General features: G+C 38.5%; 2 protein-coding genes across 8 annotated transcripts in view; one reads left to right on the top strand and one right to left on the bottom strand.

Annotated features, from left to right (window-relative positions):
• CLOCK (clock circadian regulator) overlaps positions 1-8,799 on the top strand; it is a 126,036-nt gene extending 117,237 nt beyond the window's left edge. For all 7 annotated transcript variants that reach the window (XM_055434509.2, XM_055434511.2, XM_055434513.2 and 4 more), the window contains one exon: positions 1,260-8,799. In XM_055434509.2, coding sequence (XP_055290484.1) covers positions 1,260-1,439 — 180 coding nt within the window. In that variant the 3' untranslated portion in view covers positions 1,440-8,799. The remainder of the gene's footprint in view (positions 1-1,259) is intronic.
• A 1,484-nt stretch (positions 8,800-10,283) lies between these two features.
• Positions 10,284-20,434, bottom strand: part of TMEM165 (transmembrane protein 165) — a 29,291-nt gene continuing 19,140 nt past the window's right edge. The window contains exons 3-6 of the mRNA XM_055434515.2: positions 16,901-17,076; positions 16,177-16,359; positions 12,168-12,273; positions 10,284-11,089 (exon numbers count right to left, since the gene is read on the bottom strand). Of these exons, the coding sequence (XP_055290490.1) occupies positions 11,013-11,089; positions 12,168-12,273; positions 16,177-16,359; positions 16,901-17,076 (542 nt within the window). The 3' untranslated portion in view covers positions 10,284-11,012. The remainder of the gene's footprint in view (positions 11,090-12,167; positions 12,274-16,176; positions 16,360-16,900; positions 17,077-20,434) is intronic.

The raw sequence follows: 20,434 nt of genomic DNA, 5'->3' as shown, positions 1-20,434 counted from the left end.
GAGTCTCTCAGAGAACAAGGGCGCTTAAAAGAATCAACATTCTCTTCCACTTCTGGGGAAAAAACATTTCAAAGAAGCAAGATAGGCAATACCCTTTAGAAATCCACTAATATGTAGATGGAAATACACAGTTTGTCTCTCCTGATTATGTAATACCTAGTTCCAAAGTGTACTTTTGTTGTAACCCTATAAGGCTCATAAATACCCTGAATTCTTTATCTTACAAAAGCTTTTCCTAATAACAGTGAGAAAAAGAAAATGTCTCCAAGTGCTTAGCAAAGCTTAGTGGCCTTTAAGTTTCAGAGATCTATTCTTCTGTGTGTTTGTACAGGTGTCTTTCATACACATTTGCAGAAATCACCTATTACAGTTCCTTTTTAAAAGTATGAACCCTGCATCAAGACATATTGTCTTTAGTGAAGAAAGATATTAATTTTAAAATTCCGCTTTCTTTTGACTAGTTTCCTCTATCTCTAGGAGAAATGAGGCCAAAGAAACTGAGGTTCATGGAGCTGACACTTGCCCAAGGCCTAATAAATACAGAGCAAAACTCAAAGCCAGGGCTGCTTCTGATTTCAGATCCTGTGCTCTTGTTCTGTTTTGTTCTTTGTTACATCACACTGTTACATAAAGGACATAAGTCTGTAATTGTGTCCTCAGTTTTATGGTACTTTTAAATAATAATATTTAATCTTTGTAAAAACCCAGAGTGGGAGGTATTCTGATTATCCTTATTTTATAAATGAAGAAAATGAGGTCCAGAGATGTAAATAGCTTGACCAAGTTACACATCCGGTAAACTGGGCAGCAAGAGTTTGAACCCAGGCAGTGTACCTCAAGGCCCATTCTCTTGGCCACTGCTGCTCTGACCAATCAAAAAGCTGGTGCAGAAGGCATTTTCTGTTTGACCACAGATTGTTCATATGTTGAATGCTCTTAGCGATGCTGTTTAAAAATGTGGTCTTTAGGACATAAAGTGAAAGAGTATGTGTGGTTTGTCTCAGGACATAGATAGCTTTCTGTATCATCTTATCTCTAGCTCAATTTCCTTCTAAAAAATGAAATTCTGTTATACTTCAAAAAGAGGGAAATGCTCATAAGCATTTTCCGGAATACTATTTTTAAGTGAAAAAAAACAAACACAAGATTTATGTACAGGTTTTGACCCTATGGAGAAGTGGAAAACTTGAGTAGTCTTAATGTACACAGTATAATTGTGTACAGTGAAGCAGTGTTGCATAATCCACTTGTCTTTTTAGACTTCTAGGTTGCTCCATGGGAACTCTTCAACTCAGCTTATCCTCTCTGCTGCATTTCCTCTACAGCAGAGCACTTTCCCTCAGTCACATCACCAGCAACACCAGTCGCAGCAACAGCAGCAACTGAGCCGGCGCAGGACTGAAAGTTTGACGGATCCTTCCAAGGTTCAACCACAGTAGCGCACATGCATCCTCTCTGCCCTCAAGGGAGGATGGGGGTGGTCCATAAAGAGTTGCTCAGGTGACCTAAGGATATGATGAAAAGTTCCAGCGGTTTCATGGGATGCAATACTGAGTGTTCTAGTTCCTGGAATTAGTTAGCAGGGAAAATGCTGCCTAGCACTGCAGATGTACATTAAATACCAGCCAGCAGGAGGTGATCATAGGGCCACAGCCAATTATGACAGTGTTTTACTTGCCCAGATATTTTTTAATGGAAAAAGAGTATATTGCCAAATGTTAAGAAGCTCAGCTATGAAACAGGCATCCAGTGAATCAGAAAGGCACTAACAACATTAGTAACTTTGAGTGATTCTTTGCCTGTTTTCAAGTGTTACAGAGGACACACCACTGCCATCCATGTCAGGGGTTTGCTTGCGATGATGCCATGAAGACAGTCCAGTAGACTCAGTAGACCCCCTTCCCTTTTCAGATAATGATGGAATAGTAATTAATTTCAGAATGTTGTGTGGGTTCAAATTCTCTATGTACAGATGCTGTAAAAATAATACTATGTATATGTCTGGATAAAAGGAGAGAAAGCAAAACATTTTGTATGCTGCATGAAAGCATTATCTCTTCCTTTAGGTATGAGTACATTTCCTTAGATTCTGATGCCATGTGCAGAATAACACATCCTCTTTTCCCTTTTGTTTACAGAACGGTAGTGTTCTATTCACTCTTCCGGGGCACAAGTCTTTTTTTTTTTTTTTTGGTTCATACTTTGACTGTGATGTCACAGTTTGTTCAGTGAGGTATGATGTGCTGCTGGGAATGGAGTTTTTGTTTTTTTTTTTTCAGGTTAAATTATTTGAAACAGGACTTTAAAGTTACTCAGAAATATCCCTCATTTCATTATTCTTCAATTATGTTTAAGAATAGGATTTGCACTGCTTTATTTTAAGATGGTTGGGAGTTTTGAGCACATATTTTGATCTAGTTCCTAGTTGGAAATAGTTGTGTAAATGGTTTTTAACAAGCTTGACAGTTATTTCAAGTATGTTTCAGTTATAGGAGTGAATTTGCACACAAAATATTTTAGGCACTTTTTAATGTTCTCACTGGTGGGAATTTTAACTTTTAGGATTTGTTGGAATCTTTTTATTATCCTCCACAGTTTCAGTGCTTCTTTTAGTCAGAAATGATTCAGGGTTATTTAAGGAAAAAAAAAACCCATAGTGCCTTGATTTTCATTCAGGTGATTACTCACCATCTTGAACTCATTGTCTAGTTTCAGTAGCAGTTTTGAAATCTTGGTACATTTTTAATAGCATGTGGGTGTCAGCACCATTAAGTTCCTAATGAAGACTCTCTGAGTCTCTTGGATCAGAGGTACAAATAATTTCAAAATAAAAGATAACATCTTAGTGACACTATCAGAGTTACTCCTGTGATCACAAAGTTGTTTTTCTAAATCAGTATTTTCCTTAAGGAACCACCAGTAAATATTTTCTCAATGTGATCTTAAAATCCTGCAAAGACAAAAGAAGGGTTAGGGATTGGCTTTACCTTCACTATAGCGCTAGAATCGTGTAACTCACGTGCTTTATAAACATGAACTAAGATTTCATTTGGTGATACGTATTCTAAAGGTAGTAAGTCCCAACCAGAATTGCATACATTAAAAAAAGCATTTTATAGATTCTATGGTACTAATAATTAAATTTATAACTAGAGAACAAAGGAAAATTAATGGGAAAATATCTTATTGGTATCAAAAATTATTACTGAGGAAAGGGAAGATAGCAAGCTGTAAGAAATCAAAATTAACCTTAAAAGAAAACATGTAACAGAATTGAGGTTGTTAAAAGATTTTGGCAATGAAAATAATACAGAATTGCTAGATAAAGGTGTCAGGGGAACTCTCAGTTGGTTCTTAAGACTTTTTTGTCCTTAGCTTTGCTATCCTTAAGGGATATACTTTATCTTTCTGTGGAAAATCATACCTGGCCACACTTAAACTAGAAAATTCATGTTGAAAGAAAACAACCAAAGAAAGTTGGTACCTACCCTTCTACAAAAGAAGTGTTACTGGATGCCAATCAGTACTTAACATATCAAGGAGCTCCTCTTCTAGCTAAATGACCATCCAGAAGAGATTTCTGACTTTGTCATGAATGTCAAGAGTAGATGGCAGAATATGTGTGTACTTAAGCATATGCCCACAATGGACAACATTGATGTTCTAGAGTATGGCAACAGTATTTTTTTTCCCCTTCAAAATTGCCTTTCCTAACCTTATCATGCCATTCCATATATTCTGAGTTGTGCCTCATCTATTTATTGGCAATATATAGTGATACAGCTTTAGCAAACAAAAGGTATGAAGAACTATTATATTACGGTTTATCCTCCAAGTCCCATATATGAAAAGAAAGATAGTGAACCACGAGTACCGTGTACTCAGTTTAACACAAGCAAAGCATAAGACAAGCCGCAAGGTAAATTTGTAGATGGTTCATTTACATTTTCCTCTCCCTATCCCTTCAAGTATTTTTCCATCCTCAAATATTTAGGAAAGCAAATTAGACAAGATTTTTCTTTATAATTCCTGTTGTTCTCACAGCTAACTTTTTTCCTGCTTAGAAATGGTTGCTACATTTAAAGGAGCAACTGGCTGCTTTTCATTTGCTGTCAGAACGAAGTGTTGTGTCAGAAGAGCTAGTAACTAACTGCCTCTCAGCTCCTTCTTTGTTTTCCTCCTGCTTCCCTGGAATTTGGACTGCAGAGCGGTTCCTGCCCCCTCCTCCATGAATCGAGACTTGAGCATCCTGATGGAAGATTCAGCAGTTGCCTGTAATTCTTTCCTTTCTGTAGCCAAAGCTGTTAATTGAAATCCAGATCTCAGTCATGAAAAAATACCAAATAGGAACGCTTTTCAGCTACTTAAAAATCTTCTCTTCCCTCTTCTTTACTCTCCTAGATAGTCCCTTTTTCTTATAAAAAAAACACTTTTTTTCTGGGTGGCAATCGTTAGGTGTTAGCTGCTTTGAAATGCTGTGGCCCTGGGTGAGTCACTATTGTTTTTAAACTACCAGTGAGGATTAAAAGGATTAATAAAGTTGCTGCTGAGAGTGGTGTCAAAGCAGACTCAAGACACTTAAAAGTACTTTATTATTTGAGTGAAAATATTGGTGGAAAAGCATATGCGGGGGACAGGGGGTAACATGTAAGTAAATAACTATAGTTCGGTCTCCCAACTCTGTCCCAAGTTGAAGGGGGAATTTGAGTCCTGTGCTCTTTCACTTAAATCTGGTTTAAGAATGTACTAGTAACAAAGGGATGCCAGTAACTTTGAATAGTTTGTTACAGAGTACTCAATGCAGATTAGTGAAAATGTTACTGGAATTTTTCAAAAGTGCTCGGGTTGATGGTCATTGCCTTAAAGCATTCTGCTTGCAGTTAGTTAAGGGCACTGTGTGTTGAAGGGAGATGAACCCTTGTTCAGGAAGCCTTAGAAAGGGGCCCCTTAAAATAGAACTCTTGTTTGCCTGCTCTACACAGACAGGGGAAAATTATTTTAAACTGGATATTACTCAACAAGTTTTAAAATATTTCCACTACATTGAGGTAAACTTTTTTTTTTTTTAAAGTGGACTGCAAATAGCATTTTGCTCTGGTATTGCACATTTTTACTTTTTTTTCTGTATTTCTTTGGTGATTGAAAGTTTGTTGACGAACATTTATGTAAAACTCATTCATGTCTATAACCTTTCCAATATTTGTGACCCTGTTCTTAGTCCCTCGGGAGTCAGTGTTGGAAGGTATACACACTGGATATTACTATTGCTGAGTGAGTCTAGCCAGAAATAAGCTGATGGGAATTTTTAAATGGAGGAAAAGAAACAGCACAAAGGCACTTGCCATTTTTATAGTGATCAGAGAAAAAGAGTCTTTTTTGTTTGGGGCGGGTGAGCATTCTTCTAAAAGGAGCTTCTGAAGTAGTTGCAAAGGAAAAGAGTTGACTATTTTTATAGTATATTTAATATATTTGTATATAACTATGAATATAATAGGAACCCTTCACATGCCTCCCACTTTTCTAGTTTACTTCCCCTTTTGCCATAGTACTAGCATAGCCTCATCCGCATGGGTACCGTGCCTATTGTCAGCCTACCAAAAGATAGTGCTGCTGCTTTCTGAGACAGGTGAGAAGACCCAACTCTCATGCCTGGGGATCCTTTATGTAGGAATAGCACACACTTTGCAGATAACACACCACAGTCGAAAAGCATCATTTTGAAAGGTAACAAGCACTTTATTGCAATTATTCATTTTGATAAAGTTTATTATCTTAGATATTACCATTTCTAAAGGATCCCCAACTCATCACTTAGGTGAAATTTTTAAATGACACATTTCTGAGAAATGTTTAGATCCAGTGAACCATAGTAGGTTTAAGGGAGTGATTTCAAGGTAGCCAAATGAACTTTGACTTTTGTTTTGAATGTGGTAGAGTCAAGGGATTGTAGATGCCTAGTTTCATTTAGACACTATTGTAAACCTATCTTGCCTATTGTGTGGCCACCAAAAGAGACCAATGAGCCTGTTTGTTTTCAGAGGTCTAGGAGAATTGCATCAGTGTGAAATAGATGTATAGAACTAACCTAAAAGTGATTGGTAGTCATATTTTAGAATACAGTAATTTCAAGAATTATTCTGAGTGTTTTAAATGTGCTCTGAAATGTTGGCATGTCATTTCAGTGTTTCCATTTGAATTGCTCTTATAATGTTTTTGCACAAAAAGGACTGAGAAATACTACTTTGGTTGAAGAAAAGGAAAAAAATAATTTGGTCGTATTTTAATGTCTCCTGTGGAAACACTGGGGGTGAATTTTGTTGGTACAGTTATTTTCAGGATATTTGAAACAGTATTGAACAGCTCACAAGAAATTAAGCAACCGTGAATGGATTGAAAAATTAAAACTCTTTCCATATGACTGTTTTCCATACTTTATCCCCATGTCATAATTTAACACTACATTCCTTGTTTTTCTTAAATAAAATAACTTTGCGGGTTCTGTTTTTGAGTATTTAGCAAGTTATTTTCTAAGCTGCCCGGGTTTTCCTAGGGAAAACGTTCTTAGGTGAAATAGGATATAGTTTATGAAAAGACATTAAGTGAAATCCCGTCACCACCACCAGCAAACACTGAGGTGCTGCATTAAGTGACAATCAAAATAGTATTTATAGGAGAATTGAGAAAAGGGTTTTTAAAGAAGCAGTTGCTTTGAAAGTAGTTGTCTGGGTTTCTTGAATTAAAATGGCTAAATGTATTTATTTATATTTTTAAATATCTTTGCGTTCCGTTTCCTCATCAGCGTGATTTCAGTGTCATGTATTTAATTGTGGTTTGTTTTGTTCTGCCTCGTAATCTTCTGTGCAGAGGACTGGCTCTGCCTCCTGAGGTGCGTGTGATCCTTCGCCCTTGTGATGCCTCTTGGTGGCGCTCCGAATCTGTTCCACTTCAGCACAGCAGTGGAGCCCATCAGGTGCCCCCAAGGCTCCCCTCCTGTTCTCAACTTAGTTAAGAAAAAGTAAAAGTAACTCCAACTTTTTTCTAGTTTCACTTGCTGCCTTTTCAATTTTATGGGCACTTTTTATATAACTTCCCCAACACAGCCAAAGGCCAGTATGACAGAACCCATGGCACACGTTGCCTCTGTTTTGCCCATTTGGAAAATGTTATTAAAACAATCAGCATCTTCTAATGGCCATCACTCATATCCATATTAAAGTCCATCTAATCCTTAAATATAGATGGAACAATGTATAAATACTGCAAACTCTTCTACAAAGAAAAATAATGTGTGCTGTCTTTTATATATAGTGTAACGTTGCTTGGTCCTTTAAAACCAAAGCCAAACCAAACCTTCCTACACAGCACCGTCCAATAAAAGCAGTGTTTTGAACATCTAAAGCCTAGAAATTTGAGGATACTTTTATTGCTGGTCTGCATTGGAACAGAATTCTCCACCTTAGGGCTCTTGAGTCCCACAGGCCATGTCCTGAGTGCACTCTAGCTTTGGGATCCCTTAGAGAACGGTAATTAGAACAAGTCAACCACAAGTTGGGTTTAATGATGTAAAAAGTGTTTCTTGATTCTTTAAAAGAGGGTTAAATTGGAGAGCTCATGTTTTTAAATGTATGCTTTTAAGTTTCTGAGGAAACAAACTGTGACATCGCTTTAAAAGTGACATTCAGGTGTTTTATGGTGTGTGTTTTGAGTTGGCCTGCACTGGTGCAGATTCACCACTGGCAATGGCTGTGCTTAAAGAGTTACAGTGCAGGAGAAGCTATATTGTGTTCAGGTGGATATATTATGTAACCAGACAGTCATCAAGCAAAAAGAAAAAAAACTGGCATATAGATGTCAGCCAGCCAGAACAGCTGTCATTTAGATCATCCTGGAGTCACTTTGAAGTCTGTTTGATCTTGGTGTAAGTTGGGGAAGGTCCTCAGTATGGCACTTGCACATTCATTCTATGTAAAGACTGAAGCCCAAAGATGAGTTAAATTCAGTGCTGCATTGAAACCAGTTAGTGCGCAAAAAAAAAAAATTTTTTTTTCTCTGTAAACTTTTAATTGTTAACATCAGTTGGCAGTTGTAAAAACACACACCAAATTATTTCTACTGTTCTGTGTGGTTCTTAGTGCGCTACTCTCGACATTAATATGTCCTCACTGCTTGGTTCTTGGTTTAAAATTAAAATTAGATAGAGCCTGTCATTCTTCCTCCTGAAAGGGTGGAGCTGTAAATGGCTAAGAATACCTATTTTTCCTTAAGCAAACATTTCATTAAAATCCAGACTGATATACAAAAACAGGGGTATGACATTTTCCAAGTAATGTCTTCAGCCCGAATCCTAAAATACACAGAAGCATGATGGGTAACGATGGTTTTAACGGTGCTATAAGTTCTCTGCTGATCTTCACGACCTGTTTGGAAATACAGTATTGTATAAAATGTGGATCATTCTGTTACCAACTTAATATTGCCATTCTAATTTGGTGTTTAATTTGGTTACACTTGTTTCTCAGAGCTATCCTTTGAGAAGAGTGTACAGGGTGTTACTAGCCTCCCTCCACTCAGGCCTCTTGCTGTATGATCATTTTTCCAGGTTATGATGTGCAGTTTTTAAAAATTATTATGTTCTCTATTATAATGCTTTTTCCCATAGACTCCTGTAATGTATTCAGAACCTAAAATGACAGCAAAAAGAGCCAAGCAGTAGCATTTTGTTTTTTTTATAAATGTACAAATTAGATTCACTTTGTTTCCTATTCAGTTTTAAAAATAAAAATACCTCAGTGCTGTGTTTTCCAGTATCACCTACATTTCTCAAAATAACACCTGCTTTATGTGGCACATAACTTGTAAGAATCACATTATTTTGGATTTTAAAGAATATTAAATATTTTAAAATCACTACTAGTGACATTTTTCTCTTTTATTCAGCCATGGAGTTAGCAGCATTTAGCAATTTTTGTCGTGTAGCTAAGCTCTGATCTGCCAAATTCTCTTTGAGTAGTTGTGTCCTGTGACAAGAGTGTGGGGCCTCAGAAAGCCTCACTGTTACTAGGCTGGTGCTGGGATAAGGCTGCCTTCACTGCCAGGTGTACCAGCTACTTTCTAACAACAAAGTAATACAGTTCCTCACTTAATTCTGTTTGTAACAATTTAAGGCAGTATTAGGGATATTTTAACTGCAGAAATTTCTGGTGTAGTCTGGGGACTTAAACCTGAGATTTCTTTGCAGTGTTTTATGGACATTGTTTTTCTACCTTGTAATAACACTTTTCATGGTAGAAAAGTTTCTAAAAATGACTTTTTCAGAAATACGTGAACTGCTACTTTTTAACTGACAATCATGTTTAGATCTCCTCACAATAGTGGTCAGCTGTCTCCCACAAAGTTACTACTGCAGAATGATTGCTGTGTTGAGAATGCTGGGTGATTAACTGGGTTATTTCACAGTCTCTTCAAGTTACCAATGGCCGTACACTGTGCACTTTGTAAGTAGCTCAGTAAACCTGACTTGCTCTGGGCCTGCTATTATATATACTTCACACAAGGAAAACGTGGAGGTTTCTCCAGAACTGTTCTTCAGGTCTGTAGCAGCTTCTGGTAGCAGTGTTACTAACAGCACATGGTAACGGCACATAAGGCTGGGAGAAAGTGGGTATGCTGCTTGGATGGAACATTTGGTACACAAGTTACAACAACTTAAATGACAGTGATTACTGAAATCGCTGTGATAACATGAGGCGGCCTTCACCATAATCAGTGATTGTGGTCTCTAGAACTAAACTGTCCAGTTTGACCCCCTGCTCTTCCAAGAGTTAACCTTTTAAAAAAAACTTTACATTTAGTACTACCTCACAGAACTTTGTAGAAGCTTATTCGGTTGCTAAGTCATGTCTGACTCTGAGCAACACCAGGCTTCCCTGTTCTTCATTATCTCCTGGAGTTTGTTCAAACTCGTTTCCATTGGGTTGGTGATGCCATCCAACCATCTCATCCTGATGCCCCCTTCTCTGCCTGCAATCTTTCCATCAAGGTCTTTTCCAATGAGTCGGCTCTTTGTACGAGGTTGTCAAAGTATTGGAGCTTCAGCTTCAGCATCAGTCCTTCCAGTGACTATTCAGGGTTGATATCCTTTAGGACTGTGAAAGCTAAGATAGTGCTTTAGAATAGTTAACTTCAGAAACTGGTCTATAAATACCAATATGACTTTGATAAATTAGGAAATTAGGAGCTAGCATAACACACAAGGAAAAACAAGCACTGGTCATACCACTTTTATTTATGTTGTATGTTACATTATTCAATATAGAAAAAATATGAATACACTCATAGTATTCTCTTTTAATTTGGTAATTCCACATGGTCAAATATTGACTGTTACTGTATTGGGTTTTCTACCCAATTAAAAAAGAGGAAGAAAGGACCTGGCAAACAATTGTCATGTTAACAACAGCAATACCTTTCTCTTGCTCTTAAAAGACAAATTTTGAAAAGACTTCTGATTAAACTACTGCTTACTGGCTCAGGAAAATGTTTTAAAAGATAGAAATTAATTCATTCTTTCTCCCAGGAAGAATTTTAAGGTAAACATCTTAAAACACCTCGGTTATCCAGGAGAAAATTTATATTCTTTACAAAGGGGGTCAGTCAGTGCTGAAAAAAAATCAAGTGGCAGACCCCCATGAACAACGGTTCTCTATATAATACTACCCCCACCGCACCCCCGGCCAAAAAAAAAAGCAAATAAAATAAAAATGGAGACTTTATATTAACATAATTATGCTGGAGAAAAGGAAAAACTCACACAAATATCAGGTTTCTTTTAAAACTCCATTTTGCAAATAGAATCAGTGATTATTTCTTTTGGACATAATACTTCCATTTAGTGGGTCAAACTCACAAATCAATGCTACAAAATACAGTACTTTCCATCACTTTTAGTTATAATATACACTATGTACATAAAGTTACCTATCTTAAACTAAATACAAATGAACAATAGCACGTTAAAAACCAGAATCGGGACTTATAAATAGTGCAGAAAACGCAAATGCCAAAAATACGATGCCTCCTATGATCGTCACTGTAAGAGAACAGAAAAAAGTTAGAGGCAAATTCCTCTAAGTCATGATGTTGCCTATTCTAGTAAACTAACATTAAAAACAAATCAGAAACACTTCAACCTCATTTCCACAGTAAAATACTTAACATGCCCAACTCTATAAACGGTTAAGAATCAGTTTATTTTCCAGCACTGTTTTAAAAACAGAATTATATTAAATTCAGGCAATGCTGATAAGCAACAAAGAACTGTAACTCATCTTAAAACCCAGTTATGGGGGTTGAAGGGGTGGAAAGTCTCAAAAGGGAGGGAATATATGGCGTGCTGTGATTCATGGGGTCGCGGAGAGTCGGACACGACTGAGCGACTGAACTGAACTGAACTGAACTGATAGCTGATTCACTTTTGTACAGCAGAAACACAATTCAGTTCAGTTGCTCAGTTGTGTCCGACTCTTTGCGATCCCATGAATCACAGCACGCCAGGCCTCCCTGTCCATCACCAACTCCCGGAGTTCACCCAAACTCATGTGCATCAAGTCAGTGATGCCATCCAGCCATCTCACCCCCTGTCATCCCCTTCTCCCGTCCCCAATCCCTCCCAGCATCAGAGTCTTTTCCAGTGAGTCAACTCGTCGCATGAGGTGGCCAAAGTATTGGAGAAAGCAATTATACTCCAATTTAAAAAAATATAAAAATTTTCAACAACTTCTGAACAAGCAAAGAGACTATTCCATTTTTAAGATCAGCTACATAGGAAATTTTCAGCTGAATCAGTAAATATCATCTCCACTTATGATTCCCAATTCTGTATATGTTTTCAAAGCTTAAAGGTTCTCAAATGTCCACATAATTGTTTCACTGACTTAAATATGTTGACAAAAAGCTACTATGAATCCAGTAATGCTTTGACATGACTTTATATTTCACTAACATCTACACATGTGAAAAACAGCCCATGTTTGCAATAGCAGAACCAATACGCTGGACTTCTGATTATCCTAACAAAGACAGTCTACTTTCGGAGACACACACTCTTTCTAACCTCAGTGATTTTAAAAGTTAAATGGTATTTTCTAATTAAAAAATAAAAGACTTACCAGTTCTGACGGAGATTTTTTGCGCTATCATTCTTCCTCCAATGACTGCCAGTCCAGTGCAGAGGCAGTGTCCCACCGTTCCCCCCACTGCTACACCATAGGGATCCTGCAAACAAGGGCAACATTAATCTAAAACCAAGGTGGAAAGTGCTACCTGAGGAAGATAACTACCTTCCAGCCATGAAAAGAGGTCAGTAACACAACCAAAGCAGGAAGAAGTTCTACAAATTCAGGTGTGTCATTTATAAAAATGGGTAATGGCCTGGTGGCTCAGAGGTTAAAGCGTCTGCCTGGAATGTGGGAGACCCGGGTTCGAACCCTGGGTCGGGAAGATCCCCTGGAGAAGGAAATGGCAACCCAATCCAGTCCTCTTGCCTGGAGAATCCCATGGAGGGAGGAGCCTGGTGGGCTATAGTCCATGGGGTCGCAAAGAGTTGGACACGACTGAGCGACTTCACTCACTCACTCACTCATACCTAAGACTAGAGGTAAAAGGAGAATAAACGCAATGTGCAAGATCAAAAAAACCTAATTCAGTCTTTCAGCAGTTGTTAAACCTATCTCACAGGCAACATTTCAACTCCAGTGAGTGCTAAGGAGACTTGGCCTGGACACCTCTTCCCTCAGGCAGTATTTGATACTCTGGAGAAACAATGCCAGCCTTTACAGTGTTGTCTGACGATGCTTCCTAAGAAAAAGAGACTCTGCCTCTCAACCTGCTGAGCTAAAGCACCAGGACACAGGATCATTCAGCAAACACCTGCCACCAAAGCAGACTGGAGGCACTCAGACTAGGAGACCAGTGAAAGTTTTCCAAAAAAGACAGTGCTGAAGGACAAGCTGGATCACCTGACTTGGCAGCAGGCCAGCAGCAGGAGAGAGCCATGGAACACCCACGTGTTTCTAGAGAGAACCAGTGAGTCACAAGCAAGGAGTCCATCATGGTAGGAGGGGGTGTGTCATGAAGCCCCGAGTTTAGACTTTTTAAGACACTGATTGGTTTCTAACTGGGGAGTGACAACTGGTTGTGCTTTAAAAGTTAAGTCTAAAGTGAATTGGAGGGAAAGAAGACAAGATCAAGAGATCAACTGAGAAATTCCTCCAGTAGCCCTGGGAAGAGAATGCTGGTCTGGATTAGCATGGGAGACCAGGCAGAGAAAAGCAGATTGGAGAAAAACTGAAACATGACTGATACATCTTAATGACAGATGACAGGTATGAAAAAAATCAGACTTGACACTCAAGTTCCTCACCCATAATTCTCTAGATGAATTGTAGTGATACCAAGGTAAGTAAAACAGGTAGAGGAAGAAAGGAAAATGGAGAAAGGGTGTGTGGATGCCAACAGAAGTGAAAAGCAGAGAAGTTCAAGAGTCAGTTGGGTTCAAAGGAGAAGCAGCTATGGGACTGAATATAATAATGCCAGGAGAGAAGGGAGGAAAGTGTTGACGATATGATCATGAAGAAGGCAACACTGAAGGATGACAGCAGAAGAGGAGCCCAAGGGAGACTCAACAGGTGACCAAGCAAGTAGCCTCCCAAGAAGACCACGGCAGGACCCATCTGTGGCTGCAGTGAACTTAAAACACCACTGAGTCAGAAACTGTGGAGTCCAACGTGTTTAGTAAGCAAGGAAGTAGAGCCAACTCCTGTTCCCGTCACAGCCAAGCTCTCCAAGACTCAGGGAAGTAGGGCACGAAGAAGCTTTATATTTGAAAGAGAAGTAGAATTAAGGAAGAGGGTAGAACTTTTTTAGATGAAAAAAACTTGTGCATGCTAAAAGGCTAACAAGATTGGGCTGGAAGAAAGGCAAAGATTCTAAGCTTTCAGTGGGAGCATAGAAGGCTGAGACCCGAATAGGCGGGAGAGGACTACCCCTGTAATGGGTGGCAATGAAGAAACGACTTCTTCCCTCCGTAAGTAGGAAGCAGGCCCATTTGCTGGGGTGGGCAGTGTGTGTGCAAACTGGGGAAATGGAGACAACTGGAAATGCTTCCATGCAGAACAGAAGAGTGGGACTGCATTCCGCAAATTCTGTGTATTACAACCTGTAAAACTAACAGAAGATGGTTTCATTCTATTTCAAAATGACACCTGAAAAATCACTGGATTACATTAAATGGTTTCTTTAATACACGATTTTTCGATCTTTGTTATTTTGTATGTCATCTTCAAAACGAAAAACGTTATAGTATTTGCCAAATTTACTGGACCCTGGAACCTTTTTCCTCAACCTTTTTCTTTGTTGTTGTTTAGTACCTATCAACATCTCAGGACACTAAAGGATTCTGTGAAATTCAAAGTGGGAATGCTGAATTATACTGGAAATAGAAATGAAGTTTAGACTAAAATGGAGTGAATTAGACTACAGCATGGATTATACAAAAAAGTTACCCCCTCAATTAAGAATATTAAAGTAACAAAAATAGACCAGCACATCTGTGCCACTGAAGAGCTCATTACCTGCCCCCGTGGTGCTGAGCGTAGAAGGTGGCTAACACCCAGTGCTCCCTGTGTCTGGGACCCTACATGCATCGTCTTGTTTCAGCCCAAAACCACCCAGGAAGCAGATGCTGCAGTAATGTGCTCACAGGGCAAGAGACTCGACCCCAGGAAGCATACGCTGCACTGCTGGTAGGCAGGCAGTTGACCACAGGAACCCAGGGAAAGTTGAGCCTGTCCCAAGTTACCCTGTGCTATTTAGGTGACAGTATTAAGAAAAAAGCAACGATTCTGCCATCATGACAGCTCACATGGCAGAACCACCACCACCACCACCACGAAATGCTCACTTACTTTCAAGTCCCAGTTCTGGCAATCTGAATGCCAGTAAAAAAGGCTATAAATCAAGAAAAATATAGGGCAAAGCCATTAAAATGACATTTTAAAAGAAAGTTTATTTTTAAACATAGGACTCAAACGAAAAATTGAGTTTCCTTCCCCCCCCCAAAATACAGCATTTTTGAGGCTTCTTTGACAAAACTGTCCAGCTTTAACTATTTTAGCCCTGGCCTTCAATTCTTGTTTTATATTTTGAACTGCAGCCTATTGTGAGCAACTTGTTCTTTTATGGTAGATACCTCCTAGGAGTTAAAAATAAATTCAAATCAAGCTTGCAATCTAAAATCTTACCATCTGACTAAAAACAATGTAATTTAATAGATATAAAATCATAAGAAATAGCATCCGTTAAGATCAACAAGAGCTGAAAAGTAGCAGCATTTCTGTCCCACAGCTGTCTCCTCAGCAGATCTTAATCCATGTGAACAACAGACCCTCATATAAACTTTACTATTCCCTTCAAAAGAAGTGAGGATTTAACATTTTCTTTAAAAAGTTATCTTTTACAGAGTGGCACCTAACAACTCTGAACAAGATACAGCAGAAAAGCCTAGAAGGCAGACAGTCTTGGCTCTAGTCCTTGTCCCTGCTACCAACTAACAACTAGCTTCTGTCCTGGTGACAAGCCACCCAGTCTCCCTGGGCCTCAGGAATTGATCCATAAAGAAAAGGCTAAGACAAGATGATCTGAGATCTCCTCTGCCTTAATATCTTAGGACTGAGTAACCTACGGCTAAGACTTAAATTTCCTAAGTAACTTTTGCAACACTCAAATTATTTTTTTTAGCACAAGGAATGGAAACCAGAGATACCTACTTTTAAGGCTTTAGGTATTTATTGCCAAACTGGCCTTTAATAATAATATACCAGTTTATGTTCTCAACAAATATATAAAGCAAGGTTCTGAGAAAAGAAAAAAACAAAACTAAGCCAAAACAACAGCCACACTCATTTTGGCAAAACTGAAAGGAGTCAAAAGAGAGTAATCTGACTGATTGTAGAAACTGGGAAAAGGTCAGTTTTAAAGGTTAACAGTGTTATTAAATCTAAAACATACTGTTAAGCATATGAAGTCTTCCCTTGACCCACCTTGACTCTGTCCAGTGACCTCTGGAGCAAAGTAATGTTAGTTTTAATACAGAAGCAGTTGTCTCCAAGCACCACTCACCTCTCTAGCTGCCAAAACAATTGTAGTCAGTTGAGAGCGATCACCCCATTCTGCTAAGAATGTTAATGTAAGAGCCTGAACAAAGATGGGTGAAATAAAATGCAGCCACTTTTTCTGAGGTATTGTTGTGCTTGTACCCGTTTCAACATCTCCTGGTCCATTTAAGAGTTTGGTTCGTTGAAACTAAATTAAAAAAAAAAGAAAAAGACATTAACCCCAGAAACCAAGTCAGTACAGCCCAAAATGCTTACTCTTTCTTTTAAAGAGTGTTTAAAGTCTATGGGAATATGCTCTCAGAAGCTAAAGTTATGTGATCCCAAACTTATCTTTTGAACCACTGGTCTCACATGGCAACAAATGAAATATGCTCAATTTTTCCAATTCTCTCCAACAAAACATAAATAAAACGTTATTGATCACTTGTTACCCTAGCTGCTGTAGAAAGAAACAGGGAAAATTATAAACAAGTTCCTGTTTTTCAGGAGCTTATAATCAATCTAATTAAACTTGATTACACGTGTTCAATATTTATCCCTGAGGCCTTTGTCTACCACATTTCCACTAACCCAGTCCTATCACAGCCATATGTAAGAATGGAAACCAAACGAAATGAGCTCTTTCTGTGTAGCCCACACATCTCACAGATATGGATGGCCACTGAAAAACTTCTAGACAGTGTTTACTCTTAAGAGTTGAGTGCCTTTTTAACAGCACTCTGACTTACTTCTTCATCTTTTTTCTTTAATTCTGCTTGAACTTCTTCTAGTTCCTCTTGACCTTCATCTGGACTCATCTTTAAGCCTTCCCGAAGCATTCTAATGCCAAAAATGGCAAATAATGCAGTTGAAACATAGTATGTATACACCCTGGGGATGACAGTGGTGGCATAACCAAACAAAACTGCAAGAAAATCCAATGGTATGTCTGATTAATTAGCAGATTATACACCAACCAAAGAAACAGCTAACTTCAGAAGTCATCATTTACCCGTTTTAAAGGGAAAATGGCTCACATTAGAAGCTAACAGGTAAGAACCTTAAATTCTACTTCTTTCCCTCCACTAATATTGAGCCCTTAGGTCTAACCAATGACCTATCTATCACAGTTTAGCAAGAAATAGGTGGTGCAGCCGAAGGTGGCAGAGGTTCCACACAGATCTCTCGTGAGATCTAAAGTTAATCATCTCCTCTTCAGACACCTTCCGCCAAAGGCTAGCTTGCCACAGGTCATGCAGGGCACAGTACTTTAGTTAGGAGAGTAACTCTGATGTACTCTACACATCTCATGATGTTATAACCTGGAAGCTATACGACTGTCCTACGTGATATTTCTTCATCACAGATCTAAATTACAAACCTCAATCATGAAGAATCATGACAAGATTCTCATGTGGTATGATTGAAACTATGCTTCTTTGCAACTATTTAAAATAAATATACTTTACGAAGGAAAACAATTCCATATATATATATACATACACATATATACCTAACAGATTCAAACTTATTCAGTATTATTCTTTCCTCTCATTAAAAGTAGAGGGATAACTGTATAAGTTACACAAAAACCTACACCTGGAACTATATCAAGAACCCAAACCCTAACTGTGAAACACATTCATATTGATAATATGAAGTTAGTAATTAAAAACTATGGCAGGGCCAGAGGGCATTTCCATATATATAATAAATACAATTACTCTTTACTTTACCAGTTCTTTTTTCTAAAATGGGCACAACACTTACAAAACTGCCTAATCAGATATATAACTGCATAGGTGAACCATTCTGATTCATTATATTACAAAATGAAAAAGACTTTAAAATCATGTCTAGAAATGTAAACCTATGCTTCTGTGTATATCAATATATAAGTTATGCATGTATGTGTATATATGTGCCCCCCCCACACACAATACAGACATATTTTCTAGTTCTGTCCACTGAAAAGGCCCAAATGTCTCAGTAACAATGAACCAACTTTGCACTCAGATCTTGATTTCTAATGTGTTTCCCACTAAAAGGCTCTTTAGAGAAACTGCTAATTCCAGGACCGGGCAAAGTAGGTACAAGATGAACCTGCACTATCTTGTTAGAAAGGAAGGAAGAACAAAAACAAATAGCATGGCACGAGGACACAGGAGTCATCAGCCTGGAGGGGTTCCCAGCTGCCCTATCTTGGGTAATTTAAGGAACAATATAGTTAAGCAATTAATTATAAACCACTGAAAAAAAGGGGTTCATCAGTTTATATTAACAAACAGACAAACCAATGTGAGTGGGGAGAGTTCTTTCTTGGAATAGCATATCAGGGCTCACTGGTAAATGTGGGTGGGGTATTGGAATTAGCCATTATTTTGCAAGCATCGAGGTAGAGTTCAGATTATGTAAGAGTCATCAATTGATGCTAAACAATGGGAAGTAGGGTATTTGTAGTGTCTTAAAGTGTCTCCCAAAAGATTACAAATTAACTGTGAGGGGGGATAAAAAGACAGTGTACACTTTACTGGGAGACCAAAACTAACATCAGTGAGGGACAAATGGACGCCACGTGCTTCCAGGTGTGATACTCTTCAGAGGGACACACGTCAGCTATGCAGTGTTCCAGTCAAGAATGCATAACCCCAATCTGGTCACGAGGCAAAACCCAAACAATTGCAAAATGAGGAACTGCCCATTAAAGGGGGAGGGGGATGTATCTTCGAAAAAATATTCTAAAACACCTAAGAAACATTTCCGGAGAAGGCAATGGCAAGCCACTCCAGTACTCTTGCCGGGAAAATCCCATGGATGGAGGAGCCTGGTAGGCTGCAGTCCATGGGGTCACTAGGGGTCGGACACGACTGAGCGACTTCACTTTCACTTTACACTTTCACACATTGGAGAAGGAAATGGCAACCCACTCCAGTGTTCTTGCCTGGAGAATCCCAGGGACGGGGGAGCCTGGTGGGCTTCCGTCTATGGGGTCACACAGAGTCGGACACGACTGAAGTGACTCAGCAGCAGCAGCAAGAAACATTTCAGATTAAAAACTAAAAAGAACAAAATGTACTATCTGACCTAGACTAGATCCTCTACAGGAGAATAGAGACTATAATCAGATCAGCTGACAAAATTAAAATATGGATGATAAGATTAATGTATCAATCTATGTCTATAAAGATGTATACTGTGTATATATACTTTCTCTAGAGATGTATAAAATGTGCATATATACGCACATATATTGTACACCTAGAGATACATAGAAATAGGTCACAAATGCTAAAGCAAATGTGGTAAAAATGTTAACAGGTGAATCTGGATAAAAGGTATTATAGGTATCCTTATACTATCTTATTTTTGCAACTTTGTAAATTTAAAATATTTTCCATAAATGGTTTTTTAAAATTTTAGAAAGAAATGCAGCAAATCTTTTAAATCTCCTCAATTTAGTTTTCCTTTTATCTTCAGATAATCTAAAAGAACTACTTACTGACATAATCCCACGATTTCTGCCTTGACATCTCCATAGAGAGCAAAAACTATCTGGCACTATAACACTGTTCTTCTTCCCCTGGTTACTGTCCCTCTATTTCCTCTTTCTTTGGAAGCCTTTCCTCAGACACTCGAGTACTTTGGTTCTGTGAACAATGAGAGGTTATTTCTCTTTAAGCAAGTGATTTGCATCAAGTCAAAAATTACTGACTTACAAGTAATTAAATGGAAAACACGTGGCACAAGAATATTAACGTTGAGGGGGAAAAAATGGGCCAAGGGTTAAAAACTATGCGGAATGTCAATATTTACGGTACCTTTTTTTTTTCAGAGATAATAACTAGAAGCAGGGGGTGTCTTAGAAACCAAGAGAATAAAAAGATGAGAATGCCCATGAATGTGGTGTGACGGGCTCATTGAAATGAAAACTGAACTCTAATTAGGAAAGCTGATTACTGAAGGCTTTGAAACACAGACTTTCCAGTTTGTGGAAGATGAAGTTGGTGAGATCTATTTGCGTTAAGTTCAACTTCCCCAGGCACATTCCCTTAAAACTCATCTTGCCTGCAGCTGAGGAGCTGCGGGTCCTCCATGCCCACATCCCTTCACAGCTGCCCTCTGCCCCTCTACCAAGATGCCCTTCACCCAGCTTCCTACAGTGCCTTTCTCACAGTACAAAAAGATATCCTAGGGCACCAAAGAGAGGGTCTGAAATACTGATATACCTAGTCAAGGCATCATAAACCAGAGATGGGGCTTCAGGTCTTTCCTGTCCTACACAA

The sequence above is a fragment of the Moschus berezovskii genome, chromosome 5, assembly GCF_049115385.1.
Source record: "Moschus berezovskii isolate FMDL1 chromosome 5, NW_MosBer_1.0, whole genome shotgun sequence".
Taxonomy (NCBI): Eukaryota; Metazoa; Chordata; class Mammalia; order Artiodactyla; family Moschidae; genus Moschus; species Moschus berezovskii.
Note: the sequence above shows the minus strand (reverse complement) of the source record. Positions and strands in the feature narration are given on the sequence as shown.